The sequence below is a fragment of the Malaclemys terrapin genome, chromosome 13 (genome assembly GCF_027887155.1).
Source record: "Malaclemys terrapin pileata isolate rMalTer1 chromosome 13, rMalTer1.hap1, whole genome shotgun sequence".
Classification (NCBI taxonomy): Eukaryota; Metazoa; Chordata; order Testudines; family Emydidae; genus Malaclemys; species Malaclemys terrapin.
The window spans coordinates 6,443,020-6,465,314 of NC_071517.1; the positions used below are offsets into that span (position 1 = coordinate 6,443,020).

Consider the following 22,295-nt stretch of genomic DNA (forward strand, 5'->3'; position numbering starts at 1 on the left):
TATATTGCTATCATTCCTTTTTATAGTTCTGATTAAGAACTTTAAGGTGGCTGCAAAACAGAAGCAGCCCTCAAAATGATTGTTTTAAATTTCATGTGTGGACAGGCATAACAATGGGTGTGAAAAATCTGAACGAAGTTAAAAAAGCCACCTGGGTGGCTACTAGAGACAAACAATTAGTACTCCTTTTATTACTTCAGACAGATGCCATAAGGCAAAAGGCAAACAAGCAGCACTGATGTTGGAACTTCTAAATGAGACTCGGTAAGTGATGCGAGATCTAACCTGATAATCAAGTTAGGAAAGGTTTTGTTTTGGTTCCACATATAGTTTAAGTTTAGATGATAGCTTAGACTCTCCTCACTCAAAATCATTGCAAAAAAAGAAAAGAAAGAATTAGGTGCATGCTGTTCTGATCACCCCATCTGAAAAAAATATATTTGAATTGTAAAAGGTACAGAGAAAGGCAACAAAAATGACTGAGGTATGGTTCAGCTTCAGAGAGAGACGACTAAAGAAGGGGAAATGATAGAGGTCTATACAATCATGAACGGTGTGGAGGAAGTGTTATTTACTCTATCACAACACAAGAACCTGGGGTCACCCAATGAAATCAATAGGCAGCAGGCTTAAAACAAACAAAAAGGAAGTACTTCTTCACACACAATGCAAAGTCAACTGGTGGAACTTGTTGCTAGGGGATGTTGTGAAGGCCAAAACTATCACAGCGTTCAAAAAAGGAATTAGATAAGTTCATAGAGGATAGGACTGTCAATGGCCATTAGTCGAGATGGTCAGGGATGTAACTCCATGCTCTGGGCGTCCCTAGCCTCTGACTGTCAGGAGCTGGGAGCAGACAATAGGGGATGGATCACTCGGAGATTGCCTGTTCTGTTCATTCCTTCTGAAGCACCTGACACTGGCCACTATTGGAAGACAGGATACTGGACTAGATGAACCATTGGTCTGACCCAGTTTAGCCGTTCTTATGTTCTTAAGTATCGGGTATTATTAGGCTTCAAAGCATTTGTTGGGAACATAGGTGCTGACTTTATTTTTCCCTGTGGGTGCTGCACCAAGGCCCGCCCTCGCTCCTCGCCTCCCTCCAATGCCCTGCCCTCACTCTGCCTCTTCCTGCCCCCAGTCCACCCCCTCCCAGAGTTCTGAGCCTGCCCGTGGCTCTCTGCCCTCCCCCTAGCCTCTCCCCGAGATGCCAAACAGCTGTGGCTGATGGGGTGCTGAGGACCCTTTTTCCCCCCCGGGGGTGTGTGTGAGCTCCAGCACCAGAGCACCCCCGGAGTTGGCACCTATGGCTGGGAATATAACAGAGATGCAGTGTCTCTGCAGTTAGGTTTGATGTTATCTTCCCATTGTAAGGCCAATTTTCAGGCACAAGTTCTGCAAAACAAGACCGCTGGACATGAATATACACACAAGCTCATGAGCCAAAAATTACAATCAAAAATGGCTGTCATTATTAGGAGGCAATACAATCCCATGGAAAATGGAACGCTGAAACATTTTCCAAAGCAGACACAAAGATTCCATCCCATGTTAAATTTATATTAACTGTGTTGTATGCCAGGCACATTATAAAATGTAACAGTGATCTGTACAGTCACAATTTCTTGTTCTAGAGGTTTCTTACATCTAAGCACAGTTTTCTAGCAAGAGGCATCTTTGAGTGTCAATAATTAGATCTGTACTGTCCCAGAGCCATGCAGATCAATGGACGTACAGTGTTACTAGCAAATTCAGGACACCAAAATACACAATCTGGATAACCACTTTGTAAAGAGCAAATTAATTTTTTTTTCTGTAATGTACATTTATGGTCATAAGAATGACTAAATATAAAACCACCGTATTTAACAGATCTGCTCCCGGTGTGCATGGAAATAAGCTTACCACTTCTGAATCCTATTAGTAGTGTTAGAAGAAGCTGAGCTGGATTTAAACATGGCTCATGCATCATCAGAATAGTTAGAGAGTAGCTAACGTCAGAACCTTTATTGAAAGGGATATGTGAACCCAGTAAATCCAGCTCGACTTTTAGATCCCAGTGGGAGCTTGGTAGAAAAAGCCATATTTTTTTATTTGTAAAAAGAGCACATCTGATTTTCAAATTAAGTACAACAAATATGGAAACAGTTCTATTTCCGCAGACATTTTCAGAACACAGCAGCACCATGTGCTTTCTATGGAAAAATTACTGACTTCATATATTCTGTAGAGTTCCGTGGTGGTTGCTTGACTCTGCAATTTGTATCCACAGACTTTTCCTTGCCACTATCATGCTGTTTTCTGAGGGTTTTACCAGACAGGACAATCACGCTATTCTACTCCATACCTAGGGCCCTACCAAATTCACAGCCACGAAAAATGTGTCACGGATTGTGAAATCTGGTCTTGTGTGTGCTTTCACCCTAGACTATACAGATTTCACAGAGGAGACCAGTGTTTCTCAAATTGGGGGTCCTGACCAAAAAGGGAGTTGTGTATGTGGGGCAAGGTTATTTTAGGGGTGTCACGGTATTGCCACTCTTACTTCTGCGCTGCTGCTGGCAGGGTGCTGCCTTCAGAGCTGGATGCCTGGCCAACAGCTGCTGCTCTTTGGCCGCCAAGCTCTGAAGGCAGCACCTTGCCAGCAGCAGCGCAGAAGTAAGGTGGCAATACCATACCATGGCACCCTTACTTCTGTGCTGCTGCCTTCAGAGCTGGGTGGCCAGAGAGTGGTCGCTGCTGACTGAAGGCCCAGGTCTTCAGGCAGCAGCAGCTCTGTCTTTGGAGCTGGGCTTCCAGCCAGCCGCCGCCGCTCTCCAGCCGCCCAGCTCTGAAGGCGACGCCAGCAGCAGCAGCACAGAAGTAAGGGTAGCAGTACCGCAACCCCTCCTACAGTAGCACTGTCCCCCTCCATCCCCTCAACTCCTTCTTGGATCAGGACCGCTATAATTATAACACCATGAAATTTTTGAATTAAATAGCTGAAATCATGAAATTTAGGATTTTTAAAATCTTACGATCATGACGTTGGCCAAAATGGACTGCGAATTTGGTATGGCCCTATCCATACCCACAGCCACTCATGTTTGACTGTTTTACCAGTCAACCTGTAGGTCATGTAAATTACTAAAACAAGATGAAAGCACTACTCCCCAATTACCACATACAAGTTACATATTTAAACTGAATCAACAAAATCCCTAATGATATCCAAGACTAACCTGGATTTAAACTTCCCAACTAAATTAAACTTACCGATTCTCCAAGTTTATCCAAGTTGTCCAGGAAATATTTTACAGATTCCCCCTAAAAAACAAAATGAACTCATCAGTGTTTTTCACAGATGGCACAGCAGTTTACATTCTGAAGTCCAGTTACTGAAACCAAACATTCTTGGTATAAAAGCTTTAGTCAGCGACTTTTATAAATTCTGTATGCAACTGTATGTAAAGAAGTTTAATGAGCTTGATACTAATGGAGATTAATATTCAACCATGTAAAAAAGCAGGGACAGTCTAATTTGTAATAGTTAAAAAGAACTATTTTAAAGTTTAGGATTGTCACATTTTTATTAGGGCTGTGTATTTGGGTAATCACTGTAGAAACCTCAGACTCAACTTCAGCATAAAATATTGCATTTAATATTTGTTGCTATTCCTGAGTAGTCTGAATATAGCTGCCTGGGTACATACAGGTCAACTGAGATAAGTTCATTTAAACTGCACAATGAAGTCAGCTCCCATTTCTACAGGCCCTGCTAGCTGTTGAGCATAGCAAGTAGCAACAGATGGAAAGGTAAAACCACAATGAATGGATGAATCTAAAACATTGGTATAAGCCTTCTTGCCAAAGACCACCTGGATAAGCACACCTTGTTTAGGAAGTTATGAATAGTGGTCCACGCTGCAATTCTGTATAATATTTCTTCTCCTGAACAGACGATCTTTCAAATTCAAGACAATACCAACCCTTGCATGTGGCAATTGCAATTCTGAACACCCTCAGGTGCAAAAACTAAAATTTATAGATGCTTGAATAATTCTATTTTTGGTTGATGCCAAATGACAAACTTAGAGTGTTATAACTGAAATGCCTTGTTGAGATAGTTAGTGTCATAACAAGTTACACTTCACCAATTCTTAACTACAAAGCAATCCAAATATGGCTTACTTGGCCAGCAATTCAATTAGAGAGCAGTCTATACTACTCTGCCAGTGAAGGTAAGCGCAGGAAGTCAACTAGATTTTACAGTACATAAAATTAATCTGCGCATCAAGAGACTTTGAATTACGTAAAATATTCAAGATTAGGAGGTATTACATTTAGTCATAACAGAACTAAAGATAAGGGAGCAGAGTTATATCTTGGATAAGGTCCCTTGCTTAAGAATGAATATTTTAAAAAATGATGGAGAAGGTCAGTCCTTTCCAGAGCAGACAACATTAAAATGGGAAGTCTGAGCAGGCATTAGGACATTAGGACATTAACGTAATCAAGACACCAGAAACTTCTGACTAGTTCTGACAGGCTCAGAGGTTAAGTATCTTTGTCAGCTTTTTCATTTGTAGGAGTAGAAGTCACCTGGTGCAAGTATACACTATACTCACAGTAAAACTGCAGTTTTAAAACCCAAGCCTTTAATTAGACAAGGCAGGGACTTCGGTGTGAGTCATCCTATGCTTGATGTACTTAAAGGGACAGACGAGTATTTAAAGAACCACTATCATATATAATATTATATCGGGTTTAATGTCACATACTTTTAATAAACTGACAAACTACAGTATTGGAAAACAGTAACAGATTTCAAAGTTTGCTGGAGGAAGGCAGTGGTTGTTCAGCATGACTACAGGACTACATGACTTCACACTTGCAATGCCATCTACTACAAAAGCTCAGTGCTTCATAAATTGTGAGGGAGAGGCGGGCGGGCATTCCTATTAAGGAAAAATATAGAAAAGCGACTTGCTCAAACACAGGAAGTTTGCAGCAGAGCCAGGAAATGCCAGGTCTCCTGACTCCATCTTTTCTTAATCCAAAACACCTTTTCTACCTTAAAGATTTAGGACAAGATTTTTTAAAAAGCATGTTTAAAGTTAAGTTCCTAAATCCTTATTTAGGCTCTAATGGGGCCTGTTAGGTGCTCAACATTTTTGGGAGGGGGGGGAAGGGGGGGGGGCGGAATCAGACTATTTAGGTACCTAAATATGGACTTAGATAGTCTAATGTTGTCCCAAGAACCTTCAAAAAGAACTTTTAAATCAAACAGAATAGTGGGGTCTAAGGAATCTATATTGCTCTAATGAGGCCTTAACTCTTCTGCATTTAAATGAATTTGTTACTACCTTTTCATTTAAGTCCTGAGAGCTTATTGTCACACTAGTGATTGTTCTGTTAAAGCACACAACCTAAACCACAGCATATAAAGGTCATAAAGCAGCACCAAAAGCTTCTTTCCAGAAGAGGGGATTTCCTGATCACATGAATGCAAAATACATTAGCACACAGTAATGGCAATGCTCTATAACTACGCATTTGACAGTAAGTTTACAAACTAATGCTCAAAAGCTTCAACAGCTGCATTGAGAAAGCTACTTCTACTTGGGTTTTTAGCTTGTTTGCTGCTGCATCAGAAGATGTGTCCTGAAGATGGCCATTTTAAGAGAGTCAGAAAAAGCTATGAAACAAAACAAAGGGAAATAAATATTCCAGTTACAAGGATGCTTTTATATAAAGTATAGATTTTCCTCCCCCACTTCTTTAACCTGAGAGCTTGTCCACACTGGCACTTTACAGCACTGCAACTTTCTCGCTCAGGGGTGTGAAAAACACCCCCGAGCGCTGCAAGTTTCAGTGCAGACCGCGCTCCCAGTGCTGGTAGCTATTCCCCTCATGGAGGTATTTTTTAGAGCTCTCTCCCAGCACTATGCCGCGGCGACTACACAAGCCATGTTAAAGTGCTGCTGTGGCAGTGATTTAGCATTGCTAGTGAAGACGTACCCTGAGAGTCCATTCTCTGGGCTGGAATGACAGCCACCCTATCTACCGAAATCCATTCACACAACCGATGGGACAGCAACGGGGCAAACTTCCCGACAATAGGCTTCAACCTTATATTACCTCTAAGAAGGTAAGAGTCTCAGTTCTTGTGGACTTCAATTTACATTTTCCTCCTTGTGTCTCTAGCTTTAGAGTCTTTTCTCCTTACCCAGGTCATTTCTATACATTACACAACTCAAAGTTAGAGTCTTGACTACTGATCATTTCAGCCTCACTTGCACCCCTTCAATTTTAGTGGACTAAGCACTGCTCTGACTACAGCCCCACCATTGTTCACTTAGTCGTCCATGCTGAACGGTCTAATAAGAAAGTTTGTGTAGATTTAAGAATTGCTCAAACACACTATTCCCAATCATGCAAAGCCAGTAAATATCACTCATGAAAAAATAGAATATCTAGTCCCCACAGAGCACTTGGAATGTACAGGTAAGATACAAGGACAATATGGCACATTTAATAATTCCTTTCAGGGCTGTGTGTGTGTGTGTATGTGTGTGTATATATAGAGAGAGAGGGGTACAAGGACAATATGGCACATTTAATAATTCCTTTCAGGGCTGTGTGTGTGTGTGTGTGTGTGTGTGTGTGTGTGTGTGTGTGTGTGTGTGTATATATGATGAGACCTACTGAGGCCAAAAATAAGACAATATTCTTCACTAATACACTTTTTTTTTTTAATAATACAGAGGATAGAAAAGTCTTATGCATATTATGTGGATTAAAGGACAAGTGTGCCCTTATTTAAGAGGACTAAGACAGCAACTATTACAATTCTGTTTAAAGGATACAGTCACATCTAATTTTTTTCTTTAAACCTACTATTGTTACTTGTAATACCCAGGATGGCTAAGTGAAAGATTAGGAATTTTTTCCCCCCAGTTTAGTTTGCATTTGAGAGAACTTTAGTATTTATATCAGTTTGCATCCAAGATCCCAAACAATCTTTTTTCCAACAGCTGCTCAGAGTATATCTAAACGACATGATGTAAGAATAAGAGTCGCCCCATCTAAGCGAGTGCTCACAGTACTGCTAGAGCGGCACCAGTGATAGTAAGAATTAGAAAATGAGAACAAAGTCGAGGGTACACCAAGTCTATGGTGACTGGAAAACTAGTGAAGTGTCATCATGAAAGACAAATCCAAGTGACTGAAAGGGGAACAGACATTTTTAAACTCCAATTTAACACTCATTTAAACTAGTGCCTACTGAGCACTTGTGAGACAGGAAACCTTTGTTAAAAACTCAATGCCTCTATTTCCTAAACTAAGCTAAAAGCTCATCATCTATCCTGAGATCCGCTACCTGGTGTCTGTCGACGGCTACATGAACATGCAGCTTGCAAACACGGAAGAATACATAGATGGTGCGTTGTCAGGACACCTTGGTGAAGTTTTATAAGATGTAACAACGTCCTGTACATCAGAGAAGTAGAAGAAGAAGATGGAGAAATGAGAGAATAAGTTTATTTCTGGAAAATAAAGATAAGTTTTTAAAAAAAACCCACCAAGTCCATGAGCAAAAGTCAACGAAGACAAGACTTGGATTTTTGATATTTTAAGGTTAACACAAACTTTCAGGACTTATTTTTTTAAAATCAAAGTTGAAAAACCAACCCCCAAAAAAACACCCACAAAAAAACACTCAACCCCAACACAAACTGAATTTTCAAGTTTTGTTTCAGGGAACGGTTACAAAACTGAGGTAGGGATCAACTTAGCAGAATCAGGGATGTAATGAGTTGGAAAATTCGCATTCTAGCATGGTTCCCTTAACTTGGGAAATGTCTACACTATGGGGATTAGACCAGCATAGCTACGGCATTGTAGCTACGCTGGCATAACCACATAGTGCAGACAACCTCCACCAATGGATGGGGTTTTTCTGTTGGTATAGGAACACCACCTCCCTGAGTAATGGTAGTTAGGTTGACAGAAGCATTTTCTGGTCGACCTAGCTGCATCTGTAATTGAGGGTTATGTCAACATAGGTACATTACTCAACGGTGTGGATTTTTCAACCCCGACTGATGTAGCTATGTCAGCCTACATTTTAAGTGTAAACTAGGCATTGGTTTGGTAAGACATATACAACATTATCGCGTGGCTAAGGCAAAGCTTAAGTGGGAGCCTCAATGTACTTGAAATTGAAGTGAACGCTACTTTGTTCTGACATTTGAAAATATGGGAATTTCAAGCAGTGATCTCCAAAAGCGTGGTTTACATAAATTCATTGTCAGAGTGGTATATATACACAATGCTTGAAAGATGCTGTTAAGCTTTATTTTCACAGTTCAAGGATCTCGCATAATGAGGGAATGGTTAAGTATAAACATGAAGATGCTAATATCAGTGAAGAGGTAAAACAACTTGATCCAAGGACAGAATTCTGCATGACAACTTATGTGCTGAAGTGTTTCACTTTGGTGACAAATGTGCTCAAGCAACGAGTGGTGTGATAAAGCAGTATTTTAAAATACACTCACTATGATACAGCAAGATGCATGGCTTTCTGGAGATTAGGTTTGCAGGGGTGGCCTTACAAGATCTTCCTCTGTTCGAACATCAGCCTTTGCACCTTTGGTACAAAACTAAAATAGACCTCTATCATTCTCTTGGATTTCAGCCAATTGCTTTGAATGCTCATAGATGTGTTCTTTTGTTTAACTGGAATCAAAGTTGTCCAGGCTCAGCTCAGCTGCAGACCTCAATCCTCCCTCTGATTCAGAAGTCTGTGTAAACCACAGGAAGCTCACTGTTAAATAACTTGATTCATAACTGTCAAAAATTCCATTTTCAGAAAGGTTTGATTCAGACAGCTTGTGTGCCTCCTGAAGTCTTGTGATCTCTACTGAAGAAAGTCAAAGCAAACTATTTTAGTGCGATCACACAAGTCATGTTTCAAACAAATTATGAGGAAAACACCTAATATGTCCTTATGAAGGCAGACATTCTAACCAGCAGCTTTCCTTTCAGTGTTGTATTAAGTTTTTACAAATCCAGCCTGTTTCTACCTAAGTCATAGATGCATAGTCCAATTTTCCTTCACCAAAAGACAGCAGCAATAACTAGATGTGCTTTCAGTCATTCTTCTTACATGAGAGACTAGTGGGTTATAAAAACTATTAGCAAGCTCCCCAAGTCTAATACACTTCTTGGGAACTCCTCTTAAAAGCTAAAACTTTCAACAACAAACGAACTGTTAACGGCCCAAGTATACTGCTAGCATTTAAAGGAAAGTAACCATTTTGGCCCCTAGTTCTTATATTATGGGAACAAGTAAATAACTTTTCCTTGGACTGAAACGCACAGCAAACGAATGAATGCTCCCTTTAAACCAGAATAGTTACTGAGTGGCACCAATTCACTGACAAAAACAAAGTGAGTTAATTTACATGCAAACCAAGTAATCAAAATTAAAACCAGGCCAAGTTGTTCTCACAATTAAATTTTAAAGGACTTTAGTAGAGCATGTGTGTTTTGCTATTTGTTCAATAGGGATAGCCTTTAAAGAGCCCTAAGACTTTGAAATAACACAACTTGAAGATAAGTCTTCACTGGCAACGTTAAAGCACTGCCACGCTTGTGCGGTCATGGCATAGCGCTGGGAGAAAGCTAAAAAATTCCTACCTCCACGAGGGGAATAGCTCCCAGTGTTGGTGCATGGTCTACACTGGCACTTTAGAGCGCTGAAACTTGCAGCGCTCAGGGGGTGTTTTTTCACACCCCCGAGTGAGAAAGTTGCAATACTGTAAAGTGCCAGTGTAGAAAAGCCCAGAGGCATTATCTGCACTGGAACCTGAAGGACTTTTGTCCTTCAGAGGTCTGAAACCCTCCTCCCCCGAACGACAAAAGTTTTGCTGACAAAAATCACAGGTGTGAGCAGGGCTTTGTCAGGAGAGCTCTCCTGCCCACAAAGCTTGTTTGGGGGGCGGGGAGGAGGAGTTTTTTTGTGGGCAGGAGAGCTCTCTCCTGCAGACAAATAGCAGCTACACAGTGTGCCTTTTAGTGGTATGGCTGTAGCGGCACAGCTGTGTCGCTAAAATGTATGTAGTGTAGACATAGCCTAAGTGTAAACGTTTTTATTCACGTGTCCCAGTTTGGATGCAGATCCAACAGAACAACATTGGACTGATAAGTCTATTTGAAACATGTGGAAGAGGGAAATCATGTCTTACTAGAGTTCTTTGAGGGGGTGAAAAAATATGTGGACAAGGGGGATCCAGTGGACATAGTGTACTAGATTTCCAGAAAGCCTTTGACAAGGTCCCTCACCAAAGGCTCTTATGTAAATTAAGTTGTCATGGGATAAGAGGGAAGATCCTTTCATGGATTGAGAACTGATTAAAAGACAGGGAACAAAGGGTAGGAATAAGTGGTAAATTTTCAGAATGGAGAGGGGTAACTAGTAGTGTTCCCCAAGGGTCAGTGCTAGGACAAATCCTATTCAACTTATTCATAAATGATCTGTAGAAAGGGGTAAACAGTGAGATGGCAAAGTTTGCAGATAAACTTTTTCACTTGACCAGAGCTCAGAGAGCCAGAAAGCAGATGATACTAAACTGCCCAAGATAGTTACGACCAAAGCAGACTGTGAAGAACTTCAAAAAGATCTCACAAAATTAAGTGATTGGACAACAAAATGTAATGTGGATAAATGTAAAGTAATGCACATTGGAAAAAAACTCTACATACAATATGGTGGGGGCTAATTTAGCTACAACTAATCAGGAAAGAGATCTTGGAGTCATCCTGGATAGTTCTCTGAAGACGTCCACACAGTGTGCAGCAGCAGTCAAAACAGCAAACAGGATGTTAGGAATCATTCAAACAGGGACAGAGAATAAGATGGAGAGTATCTTATTGCCCTTCTATAAATCCCTGGTATGTCCACATCTCCAATACTGCGTACAGATGTGGTGTCCTCATCTCAAAAAAAAAAAAAGATAGACTGGCATTGGAAATGGTTCAGAGAAGGGCAACTAAAATAATTAGGGGTTTGGAACAGGTCCCATATGAGGAGAGATTAAAGAGGCTAGGACGTTTCAGCTTGGAAAAGAGGAGACTAAGGGAGGATATGATAGAGGTATATAAAATTATGAGTGATGTGGAGAAAGTAGATAAGGAAAAGTTATTTACTTGTTCCCATAATATAAGAACTAGGGGCCAGCAAATGAAATGAATGGGCAGCAGATTTAAAACAAATAAAAGGAAGTTCTTCTTCACACAGCACACAGTCAACTTGTGGAACTCCTAGCCTGAGGAGGTTGTGAAGACTAAAACTATAACAGGGTTTAAAAGAAAACTAGATACATTCATGGGGGTTAAGTCCATTAATGGCTATTAGCCAGGACAGGTAAGGAATGGTGTCCCTAGACTCTGTTTGTCAGAGGGTGGAGATGGATGGCAGGAGAGAGATCACTTGATCATTACCTGTTAGGTTCACTCCCTCTGGGGCACCTGGCATTGGTCACTGTCAGTAGCCAGGATACTGGGCTGGATGGACCTTTGGTCTGATCCAGTACGGCCATTCTTATGTTATGTTAGGTTAAGGGGAAACCTACAGGTTTCCCCCAAGGAACTGGATTATCCTTGAGTAGGGCAAGAAAGAGAAACCAAGGACATTTCTAATTGCAAGTGGTCCGGGATTTAAGGAACCCACTCAGTATTAAGTTCTTCACTATCAATGTTTCCTGTTCCCCTACATTATTTGTACTTTGAAGAGGAGAAAAGGCTAAGTAAGTAGTCAGAAGCCCTGGCCAGCGCTAAGAGCAACAGGTAATCACAATGTTAATACTATTAGAGGGTGTGTCTGGGGTGCAGATAGTGCCCAAACCATGAAAACTAACACAGATAGCCTGGTTATGAAAACAGGGTTGGGGGGAAGTTAGGATCCTTAATTCTGTAGCATGCCAGCACCTTAATAAACCTCAAAACTACAGTTTAAGTGTGCATGCTTTTGGTTACTGTTTTATCCAAATACATAGCAGGTGTGTGTGGGTTTAGCAAAGCAAGGGGCCTTTAGTCTTCATTTCCCCAAACTCATTACAGCTCATTTCCAAGTGGGTTGATCATGAAGCAACACTGCTGCCATCAATGTTAAGTAACATTTGCAGTATTTTGGAATCTTAGCAATAAATATAGTTCAGTTATTGCTGAGTTAGACAGTCACCTTAACTCTGAATTTCCTTGGGTTTGTGTTTGTTAGACCAATAAAACTAGGCCAGATTAAAGTCCTTTGTCATCAAGACTGAGTGAGAGTTTGACCTTGAACTCCTGATCCTACATCCACTGAAAGCCACATTCATACAGCCACAGCTATGCCAATTCCAGCCTCATGGCTTCCTGAAGCCATGTGAACTTTAGAATGTCTAACGTCATAGGTAGGCTACTCTGCAGACATTGGTAGGACCATCACCACATCAGTCACTCACTGGCTTCCTAGTTCAGCCAAGAATCCATTAACAACTTCCAATTGAGTTTTCAGGGATTCTATGGAGTAATCCCCCCCTCACCTCATATTCAACTACTCTCACTCTAGTCACCCCTCCCACCTTTCCACAGTTCAGTAGTGGGTTCCCTCTCATGTATACAATCTTTACCTATTTTTATTAAATTTGTACTGCTTCCCATGTGGATACTGCTAGAAGTGCCTTTCACCAAGGAACGCAGGGCCTCAGGTGAATATTCCCTGTTTTATAGATAGGGAAACTGAGGCACTGGAAGGTTAAGCAACCTGCCCAACATCACACAAGTCAGTGGAAGAAGGGAAACAACTTGTGTCCCAACTACCACTATTATCCTCTAGCCTCTGAAGAGGCTGTCCCTTCTCTAAAACAGATTTTTTTAAAATCAGTTAGAAAAAAGTGCTAGACTAGTCAAAGAGTAGTGTTAGTAAAAGCTCCAGTCACATCTGATCAAAATAGCAAGAAAGCCATTCAAGAATACAGTGTGTCAAAACAGGGTTACTGCTTGTACAGTTTTAAATGTAGCAGTGTCAAGGCCTAAAACTGTAAACAAACAATCTTTGTCTAATATAATTTAGAAGTAGCTAAAGCACTGATACTGTATATAGAGATCAGATACTAAAAACAATACATCACTCGTGTCAGTTCCTGAATACATTAGTAGGATATTCAGTTTTTAAGTCTGTAATATGCAGTTTAGGGTGATTTCTGATTTTTGACTAAGTGTTAGATTCAATCTGTCTAGGGAGCTACACAACCAGTCTATCTGTGACTGAAATTCTCCTGTTTTCACAGGGAACACCAAAATACTTTTCCTGGGGTAAGCATGTCAGTTACAAGCACATCACAGCTCGTCCCACCTCTGCTCAAAACATCTTATTTTCTTTTTTAAGCACTTTCTGTGCACAACATTACATGCTTAGAAAAAAGCCAAACCCCAATCAGAACTCCGTTGTGGAAGAGAAGGCTTCACTTCTAGACTGCTTTAACACAACTCCTATCTCAGTATCTGCCCTGAAAGAACAAGGTAAACTTTAGACTCAAAACAGAATGAAATGTGAAATGCTTTGCTTGTTACTGCTCACTGTTCAGTCAGCAGAAAGGAATCAACTCTACTGTTAAAGAGACACTATCATGTAGATTACGCCTCGCATTTATTATTTGTTGAAAGGATTTCACAAGAAATAAGCAACGGCACTATTTTCCAAAACTCAAACTGTAATTTGGATTTTTTTTAAAAAGACCTCTGTGGGATTTGTGATCCAACCATTACACTAACTTGATACTACATGAAAACTAAAAAGTGAAACTAATTATGAGTTAAAGTGCAACTGACAAGGAAAACAAAGCGGTCAAACAAGTAATTGGTGAAACAAATTTAACATTTTCAGTTTGAACATTAACCATGTTAGTAGAAACAAGGGGAAAGAAGTTTTTTAAAAGGTTGTTGTAAACCGGCAATACCTGTTTAATCTCCCATCCACCATTTACTGCAGAATCAGACTAATCTAGGGGTTCCCAAACCACAGTCCCATGGAGAACAAATGCTGTTCTATTCTCTTTTGAGCTTTTACTCTACATAAAATATACTAAAAACACACCAAATACTTTCTGGATATTACTCTTCTACAGAAACATCTGCTGTAGTTGCCATAAAGCAATCCAAATTGCTGCAAATAGGAGAAGCAGGGATGGACATGACACTGATTCTAACCCAGGGATCAGCAATCTTTGGCATGCAACTCAGGCTGGGTTGTTTACCTGCCATGTCTGCAGGTTTGGCCGATCGCGGCTCCCACTGGCCGCGGTTCGCCGCTCCAGGCCAATGGAGGCTGCGGGAAGCAGCGCGGGCCGAGGGATGTGCTGGCCACCACTTTCCGCAGCCCCCATTGGCCTGGAGCAGCGAACTACAGCCAGTGGGAGTCACGATTGGCCAAACCTGTGGACAAGGCAGGTAAACAACCCGGCCCGGCCTGCCAAGGTGCTTACCCTGGCGAGCTGCGTGCCAAAGGTTGCCGATCCCTGTTCTAACTTAACATGCAGTCCAACAAAAGCACTTCATTAATCCAAGGTGTCAATTTGTTATTTTAAATCCTAAAACTGATTTTGCACCGGTTATTCAAAACAACTCACTAATTTGAATTTAGTAAACATCTTCTGTAATTAGTCTTAGATTTGCTCCAATTAACACTTTCATTATTTCAGAGTTCACTGAATACTATCCTAATTAACCCCATATAACTCTGTTCAAAGAAATATGATCAAGTTAAGATTTTAAGTACCAGAGATATCATAGCCACAGCTCAGTTGACAATAAAGCAAGCTGTTCCAGTTTTTAATTATCCTCTCCCCAACAGGCAATCAATAAGGGTTTTACATTCTCTCTAAAATGCCCAAAAAAGAAACCTGCCAGGCGGTGTACAAACAAGCTGGGGTTGTGTGCACTTTGGCAGGGGAGAGGTGGTAAGAGGGGAGGAGAAAACTATTTTAAATAAACAAAACTTGCAAACTCACTACTGCTTCAGAGTGAGAACAAGCACAATTTTCCTATGAACCAGATGCAAAACTCCAGCTTGTTTTGCAAACGGCCATCATATAACATCTTTCAGTCACTAACAACTGGAGATACAGGTTGAACCTCTTTAGTCTGGCACCCTTCGCACCTGACTGGTGCCAAACCAGAGAATTTGCTGAACCACGGGAGGTCAATGCAGAGTGCCAGTGGGTCTCCATAGGTGTGGGAAGCAGTGGTGGGGGTGCTGCAGCACCCATAGGCTTTGCGCCCAGCATGGCCCCACCAGCCCCAGGTGCTCCCCCTCTCTCCCTGAGCTTGAATGCTGAGAATCAGCTGTCCACGGGGCTCCGGAAATGCTGGGAGGGAGGAAGAGGAGTTGGTAAGCATGGGGCTGCTGGCGCACGAGGAGGGGGGAGCTTGGCACCGGTGGATGCTCCGCACCCACTAATTTTTCCCCGTGGGTGCTCCAGCCCTGGAGCACCCACAGAGTCTACGTCTATGCCGGACCATAGATGTTGCTGGACCAGGGAGTGCCAGATTAGAGAGGTTCAACCTGTACTTTCAAAGCCAGAGACCCAGACAGCAAGATGCATCATATCACATTAGAATCACCCAACCAATCCAAGGCTTCAACAAAAGTTAAACAGCTCTGAGCTGTGGAGAGATTTTGTACATGCACACAGTTTAAGGACAAAATCCAAAGCCCAACGTCTGTTGAGCCTGGAGCAAGTTTTTAAAACTCTGACAAAAACTTAAGGATGTAAGACATCACTGTAGCTCACAGTTTTTCCACAGCACTGTTTCAAACTGTGAGGATGACCTCCTTAAGACCATTCCAACCTCTTCCACAGAGGTTCAAGTCAGCCCAAGGAATATGAAAAAAAAGGGAAATATGCTGGGTGTGAAGTGAAAGACTTGCAAGTGCCAGGATACCAAATGATCTATATATACTAAGCACTCAGCTGTTTTAGTTTGCCAGATCCAGAATAGAAACTAACACATGAAAGTAAAGAAATGGGATGTTCTGTCCAAATGATTATTGTTGCACTTCCTTAGTGCAGAATTTCTTCATCTTCTCCCTCCATATAAAATCTTAGAGCCATTTATGGAAGTACTTGCCTGCAGCGGGTGGGAGGATGGGGCATGGCACACACATACTTTTGAACTATGACTGTTTGGAATCTCATTCTACAATGATTTGACACATTTCAGGCCAGGGCATCCTCTAACTACTACAGAAATCAACTGGGAACAAGTACTGACCACGTACTATCCAAGACCAAACTGCCACCTCCCAATTACTAGTTAAACTCTGGAAGCATCTATAAACTTCAGATGTTTTATGTGCAAAACAGACTGGAACCAGACTGTAAACATTTTTTTCTTCCCTCAGTGCACTGACCCCCTGGCTCCATGACTTCATGTATTTGCAACTCAAACTGCTTTTAATCTAACCCTGAAGCAGCAGTGAGTCTGCAAGTCTGTCGCTCATCATTCAGAACTATGCTCCTTTCCAAAAGCAGCTAGTTTGCAGAGCTTGGCAAGGACTCTCTCAAGTGTACCAAAAGTATGAGAAGCACTAATCTGACACATGGAAACATGCTAGCCCTATAGTGTGTTGCATTAGAATAAGAGTTACAAAGGTTAGAACAGAATGTTAAATCACCTTCCCATACTATGAACTCCCAATCAAACTAGAAATTGTTACATTTAGTGCTGTGTATGCTATGCAGAAGACAAGTGCACTAGGAAAGGAGAGCTTCATAAGAATATGGACTGACTCATGCACTTGGGGTAAGTATCCTTTATGAGGATTCTATTTAATAGCATGAATTCACTCCCCCCTTCAATCTTTTATGAGAAAAACCGCAGACCAAATACTTTTCATCACCTCCTTGTCAGTCACTTTGACTACATCTAGGAGAATCTATTTGAACTGAGTAAGGGAAAGTTCTAATTTCTTTGTTGAACAAAGAAGCTTAAACCAAAGTAATTAAACATTTTGTGTAACAAGTGTGTCGACTACTTGTCATGAACCTTTTGATTACATTTAAGGATGTGAAATCATTACAGCTTGCAAAATGCAGGACAAATCACTAATTTTGTGCATTAACCATTGAAAAATTGACATAAGAGCTGTGCCTACAAAATCCTTGAAATAAAAAGCTAAATATCGAAGTCAAAACGTTCAGAAAAATCCTACGCACAGCACCCATATGCCACATAAGGCAACCAACATTTTACATTAGTTATGGGATTTCACAACAGAAATTAATATACTGGGGCAGTGGCTCTCAACCTTTCCAGACTACTGTACCCTTTTCAGGGCTCTGATTTGTCTTGCATATCCTCAAGTTTCACCTCACTTGAGAACTACTTGCTTACAAAGTCAGATATTGAAAATACAAAATTGGCACAAGCACACTATTACTGAAAAATTGCTTACTTTCTCATTTACCATACAATTATAAATCACTTGGAATAGAGATATTGTACTATACATTTAAATGTATAATATATAGAGCAGTATAAACAAATCCTTGCCCGTATGAAATTTTAGTTCGTACTGACTTCACTAGTGCTTTTTATGTAACTGGTTGTAAAACTAGGCAAATATCTAGATGAGTTGATGTACCCCTGGAAAATCTCTGCGTACGCCTGGTTGAGGAACCATTGTACTAGGGCAAGAATTCCTCTGTGCTTTTGGAAAGAGGTTTAAACAATCCTTATTAAAAATCTGAAACCCGGTGTAAGACAGTCAAATAGAGCATAATTCTGTTCACGTTTTATCTGATGTTAATTTGCCAGAGGGCTTCTCACTTTCTTAGCTAGAATTTCTGCATCCACTCCCCTTCAACAGTCAGCAGTAGATGATGATATCTGTGCTCTGACAAGCAGTGTTTTCCTAATCAATTTCAAACTGCTGAGATTCTAGTCACTTTCAAACTATTGCTGTGGCACTCCTAGGGAAGGGATACAATACAGAAGTTCAGGTCTGTTTATGCAAATACAATTAGACTATCACTTTGCTGTGTATCATTTCTGATCCTGTAGCAGCCCATTAAGGAGATTTTTGAGTCTTTCCAGTTCCTTAGCAACGCCTTAGTTAAGTGATGTTTCCAGCTTTATTTTCCACACTCCATTATAATTTCCTCAATTCCTTTTCCATTGAAATTTATCATGCTTAGTTTCAGGCACAGATGAATTCAGGGAAGACATTTAAAGCAAGTATGGCACACTGGGTTAAGAGGCTGTGAAAGTGGGTGTTTTATTTGAATGGGTTCACTATCTTTTAGCATTCAAGACTGCTTGCTTTGAAATATCCAAATCTATCATGGGCTCAGGATTCTGTGAGGCCAAAGGGGTCATGAGATTTTTAGAAAATACTTTGAATTCTTTAGCTTTCAAAATTCCTTACTCTTTTTAGATGCATGTAACATTTGTCATGAATACATGCATCAGTTCCAATACCTCCACAGATAAATACTTTCCTGTGTAACGTAGGCCTTTCCTCCAATTGCCAAGCCCCTGCGTCCCTCGGTCTTTGTGCATCCACAGGGGACAGCCAGCAACTGTAATTAAGGTTTGCTTTCTCCTCCCCCCCACCCCCAATTATCAATGTAGTAAATTTAGTTTAGTAGGGAGAATAGATTCCAAACTTCAAATGTTCATTAATAATGATATTTTGGCTATAGTATATTTGACAACCAAAGTTGCTTGTGTTCAGTGCAGAAGTGCATGTTCCAAGCTCCTATTGTCCATCCTTCCTGCTCATTACTCCATATTAATGGCAAAAAATCTGGAGTAAACGGAGGCCTAGTGTTACATTATTCTAACACTTCATTGTAACTTGATCCTGGATACTGAGTATTAAATTAACAGCACTGTTACAAGTATTACTGATCTGGTAAAAAGTACAAGCTCCAGATCAGTCCTACACTCATACATTTCACAATGTATCAGTAAGCAGACCAGCAAATGCAAACTGAATTGGCAGATCAGTTTGCTTAGGTAAATTAAACTATTTAGTAACAAATGCAGCAGCTACTTTGCTGCCAGAGCCTACAGCAGCACTTCAACTGTTCTACTGCTTTCCTCCTAGACAATGCAGTGAGGTCCGCCATGCTTCGGTCTCCTCACACTTGCTTTGTAGGTTGGGGAAGATGCTCAAAGTTACAACTTTCTATTGCTATGCTAGGTTCGTAGAAGGGTTATGGACTGAACATGGAACATTTTAAATAAAAAAAGAATCTAGTAGAGTCTGGGTCTACAACAAATGTGAAAGCAACTAGCTGTAATACCATGTAGTCGCTGTGAATTCAATGCTCATGAGAAGGTGCAAGTTTGACAGCTCTGAGTACTTGAATCCTATTTATCCAAGGAGCAGGTACAGCATGGGCAATAGCAGCACAAGCTTTCCCACACCCAACACGACCCTGCCAGTTTGCCTCAATCCTCAAGGAAATCACTATCCAGACGCAAAGGAGGTTCACTCTCCACAGTCTTTCATTCCTTGGTCTCTGCTGAAAATGACAACCTTGTTCTCAAGTGAGGTACTGTTTGACACGAATGACTAGAACTGCACAGAGACCAAATTTATTCCACCTATACAGTGCAATAGTGAGCTTTGTTACCACCATTTTGGGGAAGATTTCAACTGACAGAGATATATAGTTCTCTATCCAATTAAAAATCCCTAAGCTACCTAGCCCCCGGGTCACTGCCATCTTTACCTCTGCAATGTGATCCAACAAGACAGGCTACCTTCAAGTTTAGTGGCCAACAAGAAAGTCAGCTCTGAATGTATTATGCCAACATCTCAAACACTGCACTGCAAGCAGAGTGTGGAAAAGGCTGCTCCAACAGGCTTTCACAAGTCGCAGAAATAATTACTGCAGAAATCAACAGCAGAGACACCTTGAACTATGACCACCACAAGTAATCTAGTAGCTTTGGAAAATACGTCACTACCTTTCACCAGCAGATATTAAAAAAACCTTTCCTTTCAGACCAGGCTTTTTGACCATTGCACAGATATACACAGAATCAAGAGGACAGTCAAATTTCATTTCTATAACCAAATTTAACAAGGATGACTTTATAACAAGTCTAACTTTTTGGTGCTTCTCACTTCTCTATGACAAAATGCTAAGAGAATCTAAAAAGACTGATCAAGTGACTTGCCCAGAAGCACACTGATCATCAGTGGCACAGTCAGGATTAAAACCTAGTCTCCTAATTACCACTTGGTGTCACATCACTGGGCTATGACGACATTTTTTAGTTTATTAATAAAACAAACAGATATTGGTTAGATTTCTTTTGAATTAAAGAGATTGTAGGAAATGTATCCGTGACTTACTTGGCTGTAGGCGTGTCATTTTCAGGATGTTCCAAGGGGTGGCGAATTTATCTCGGTGGAGCCTGTCTCCTCTCCAGAAACCCCATTTTACAGATGGGGAACTAAGGCACAAAGAGGCTAAGTGATTTGTCTACGGTGATACAGGAAGTTTGTGACAGAGCAGGGAATTAAACCTGGGTCTCCCCACACCCCAGGCCAGTGCCCCAACCACTGGGCCATCCTTCTCCCCATGAAATTTACCACGCCCTATAAAGTAGTCCGCATATGCAAATGAAATGTCTTCCCCTGGCAAGCTGCCAGTGGTGTTCTCGATTGGGAAGAGTTTGCATCTCCCAAGTGTAGAAGCAGCATGCCAACTGCAACATTCTGGATACCCAGTCCATACCTACCAAAATATAGTCCATATTTAATAAATCCCAAACTGCATGTGAACCATTTTATCAGCTGCCTTTACAAAAGGAACAAATGCATCAGAAGGAAACTACTAGGTGTAAATACAAACCACACTGAACAGACTTTACATCACCGGCTAGATACAGAATTGCAACCACAAGAGGCAGCATACAAGACTAACAAGGCCACCAGGAGCACACTATTGCTTGCTCAGAACACAGCCTACCAACTTGCAGCATGAAATTTATTTTCTACGTGTTTTGGAAATGTGTTGCAGAACAAACTGCTCTACAATGCAAACAAAATCAACTCTCACTAGGAGATCAATGCGCTATACCACACCAGGACTCAGCTACAAAATTTAAAGTAATTGCAAAGTAGAAACAAGTCACAAGCAAGGAGGAAAGAATGCTGGATAAGGAAGGAATGCAGAGCCAGAATGGAGTTACTGCAGAACTTGTATGTCTGAAAGGGAAACTAGCCCCATTTTGGAAAATGAGGCGAGCTGGCACTTAAATTAGCATGAAGTATCACTGGAATGAAGATTATTCAGATCAATAAAAGTGTTATAAAAATCAGAGTATCTAGTTGTTTGCATAAGCCTAGTCTATGCTTAAAACTTAGTTGACCTGGTTATGTCACTCGGGGCAGTGAAAAATTTCATGCTCTGTGAGATATAGTTATGTCGACTTAACACCGCTAGGTCGACAAAAGTATTGCATCAATCTAGCTACCACCTTAAGGAGGTGGATTTACTACAGCTATGGAAAAAAACCCTGTTACTAGAGTAAGGGTCTACACCATCATGGTGTAACTGCAGCACTGCAGATATTGTGGCGTAGATATACCCACAGAAATTAAGAGGCCTGGAGAATTGCCAACATTTGTGGCCAGAGGCCCAGAATACTCTAATATAGGAATTCAGGCCTCTTCATATTGTCTAAAACTAGACTTAACCCAAATGTGAAGTCCTATAATCAAAATCAAATTGTGATATTTTAAAGTCAACAATTTGTTTTTAAAGAGGGAGAATACAGAGCAAATTCTCAAGAACTTTAAAACTCTTCTGAAGATCTGAAAGACATTGTGAAAGACAATTTGGAAGTGGATTGTCTCCCACACTTCACAAAATTATAGGCAATGCAATCTTTACCGCCACCCTACCCCCAAAATGGGTAGCATAAATGGCAATGTGTAGTGTATCCTGGTCCCAAGATATTAGAGGGAAAAGGAGAGTGAAGTAATATCTTATTGGACCAACTTCCAAGCCAGTGACATTGAGGAGAGAGGTTACTTATCTCACTACCAATCTCTTCAGCAACCCAGTCCCATAAAAAATAGTTACATAAGTTCTGCTCACTACTCTCATCAGGCCATTTAGGGACTCACTCCTTCCAGAGAGAAGCCTATCTGGAATCAGGACTACTTGTACCATTTTATCTCCTCATAATAAGCTGAATCAGGCAGAGAACTCAGTATGGACAACATCCCATAAGAT

General features: G+C 40.9%; 1 protein-coding gene across 1 annotated transcript in view; it reads right to left on the minus strand.

Moving 5' to 3' along the window:
- The window catches only part of GNA13 (G protein subunit alpha 13), a 46,581-nt gene that overhangs the window by 13,357 nt on the left and 10,929 nt on the right, over positions 1-22,295 (minus strand). Inside the window, exon 3 of the mRNA XM_054047177.1 lies at positions 3,259-3,309. Coding sequence (XP_053903152.1) covers positions 3,259-3,309 — 51 coding nt within the window. The remainder of the gene's footprint in view (positions 1-3,258; positions 3,310-22,295) is intronic.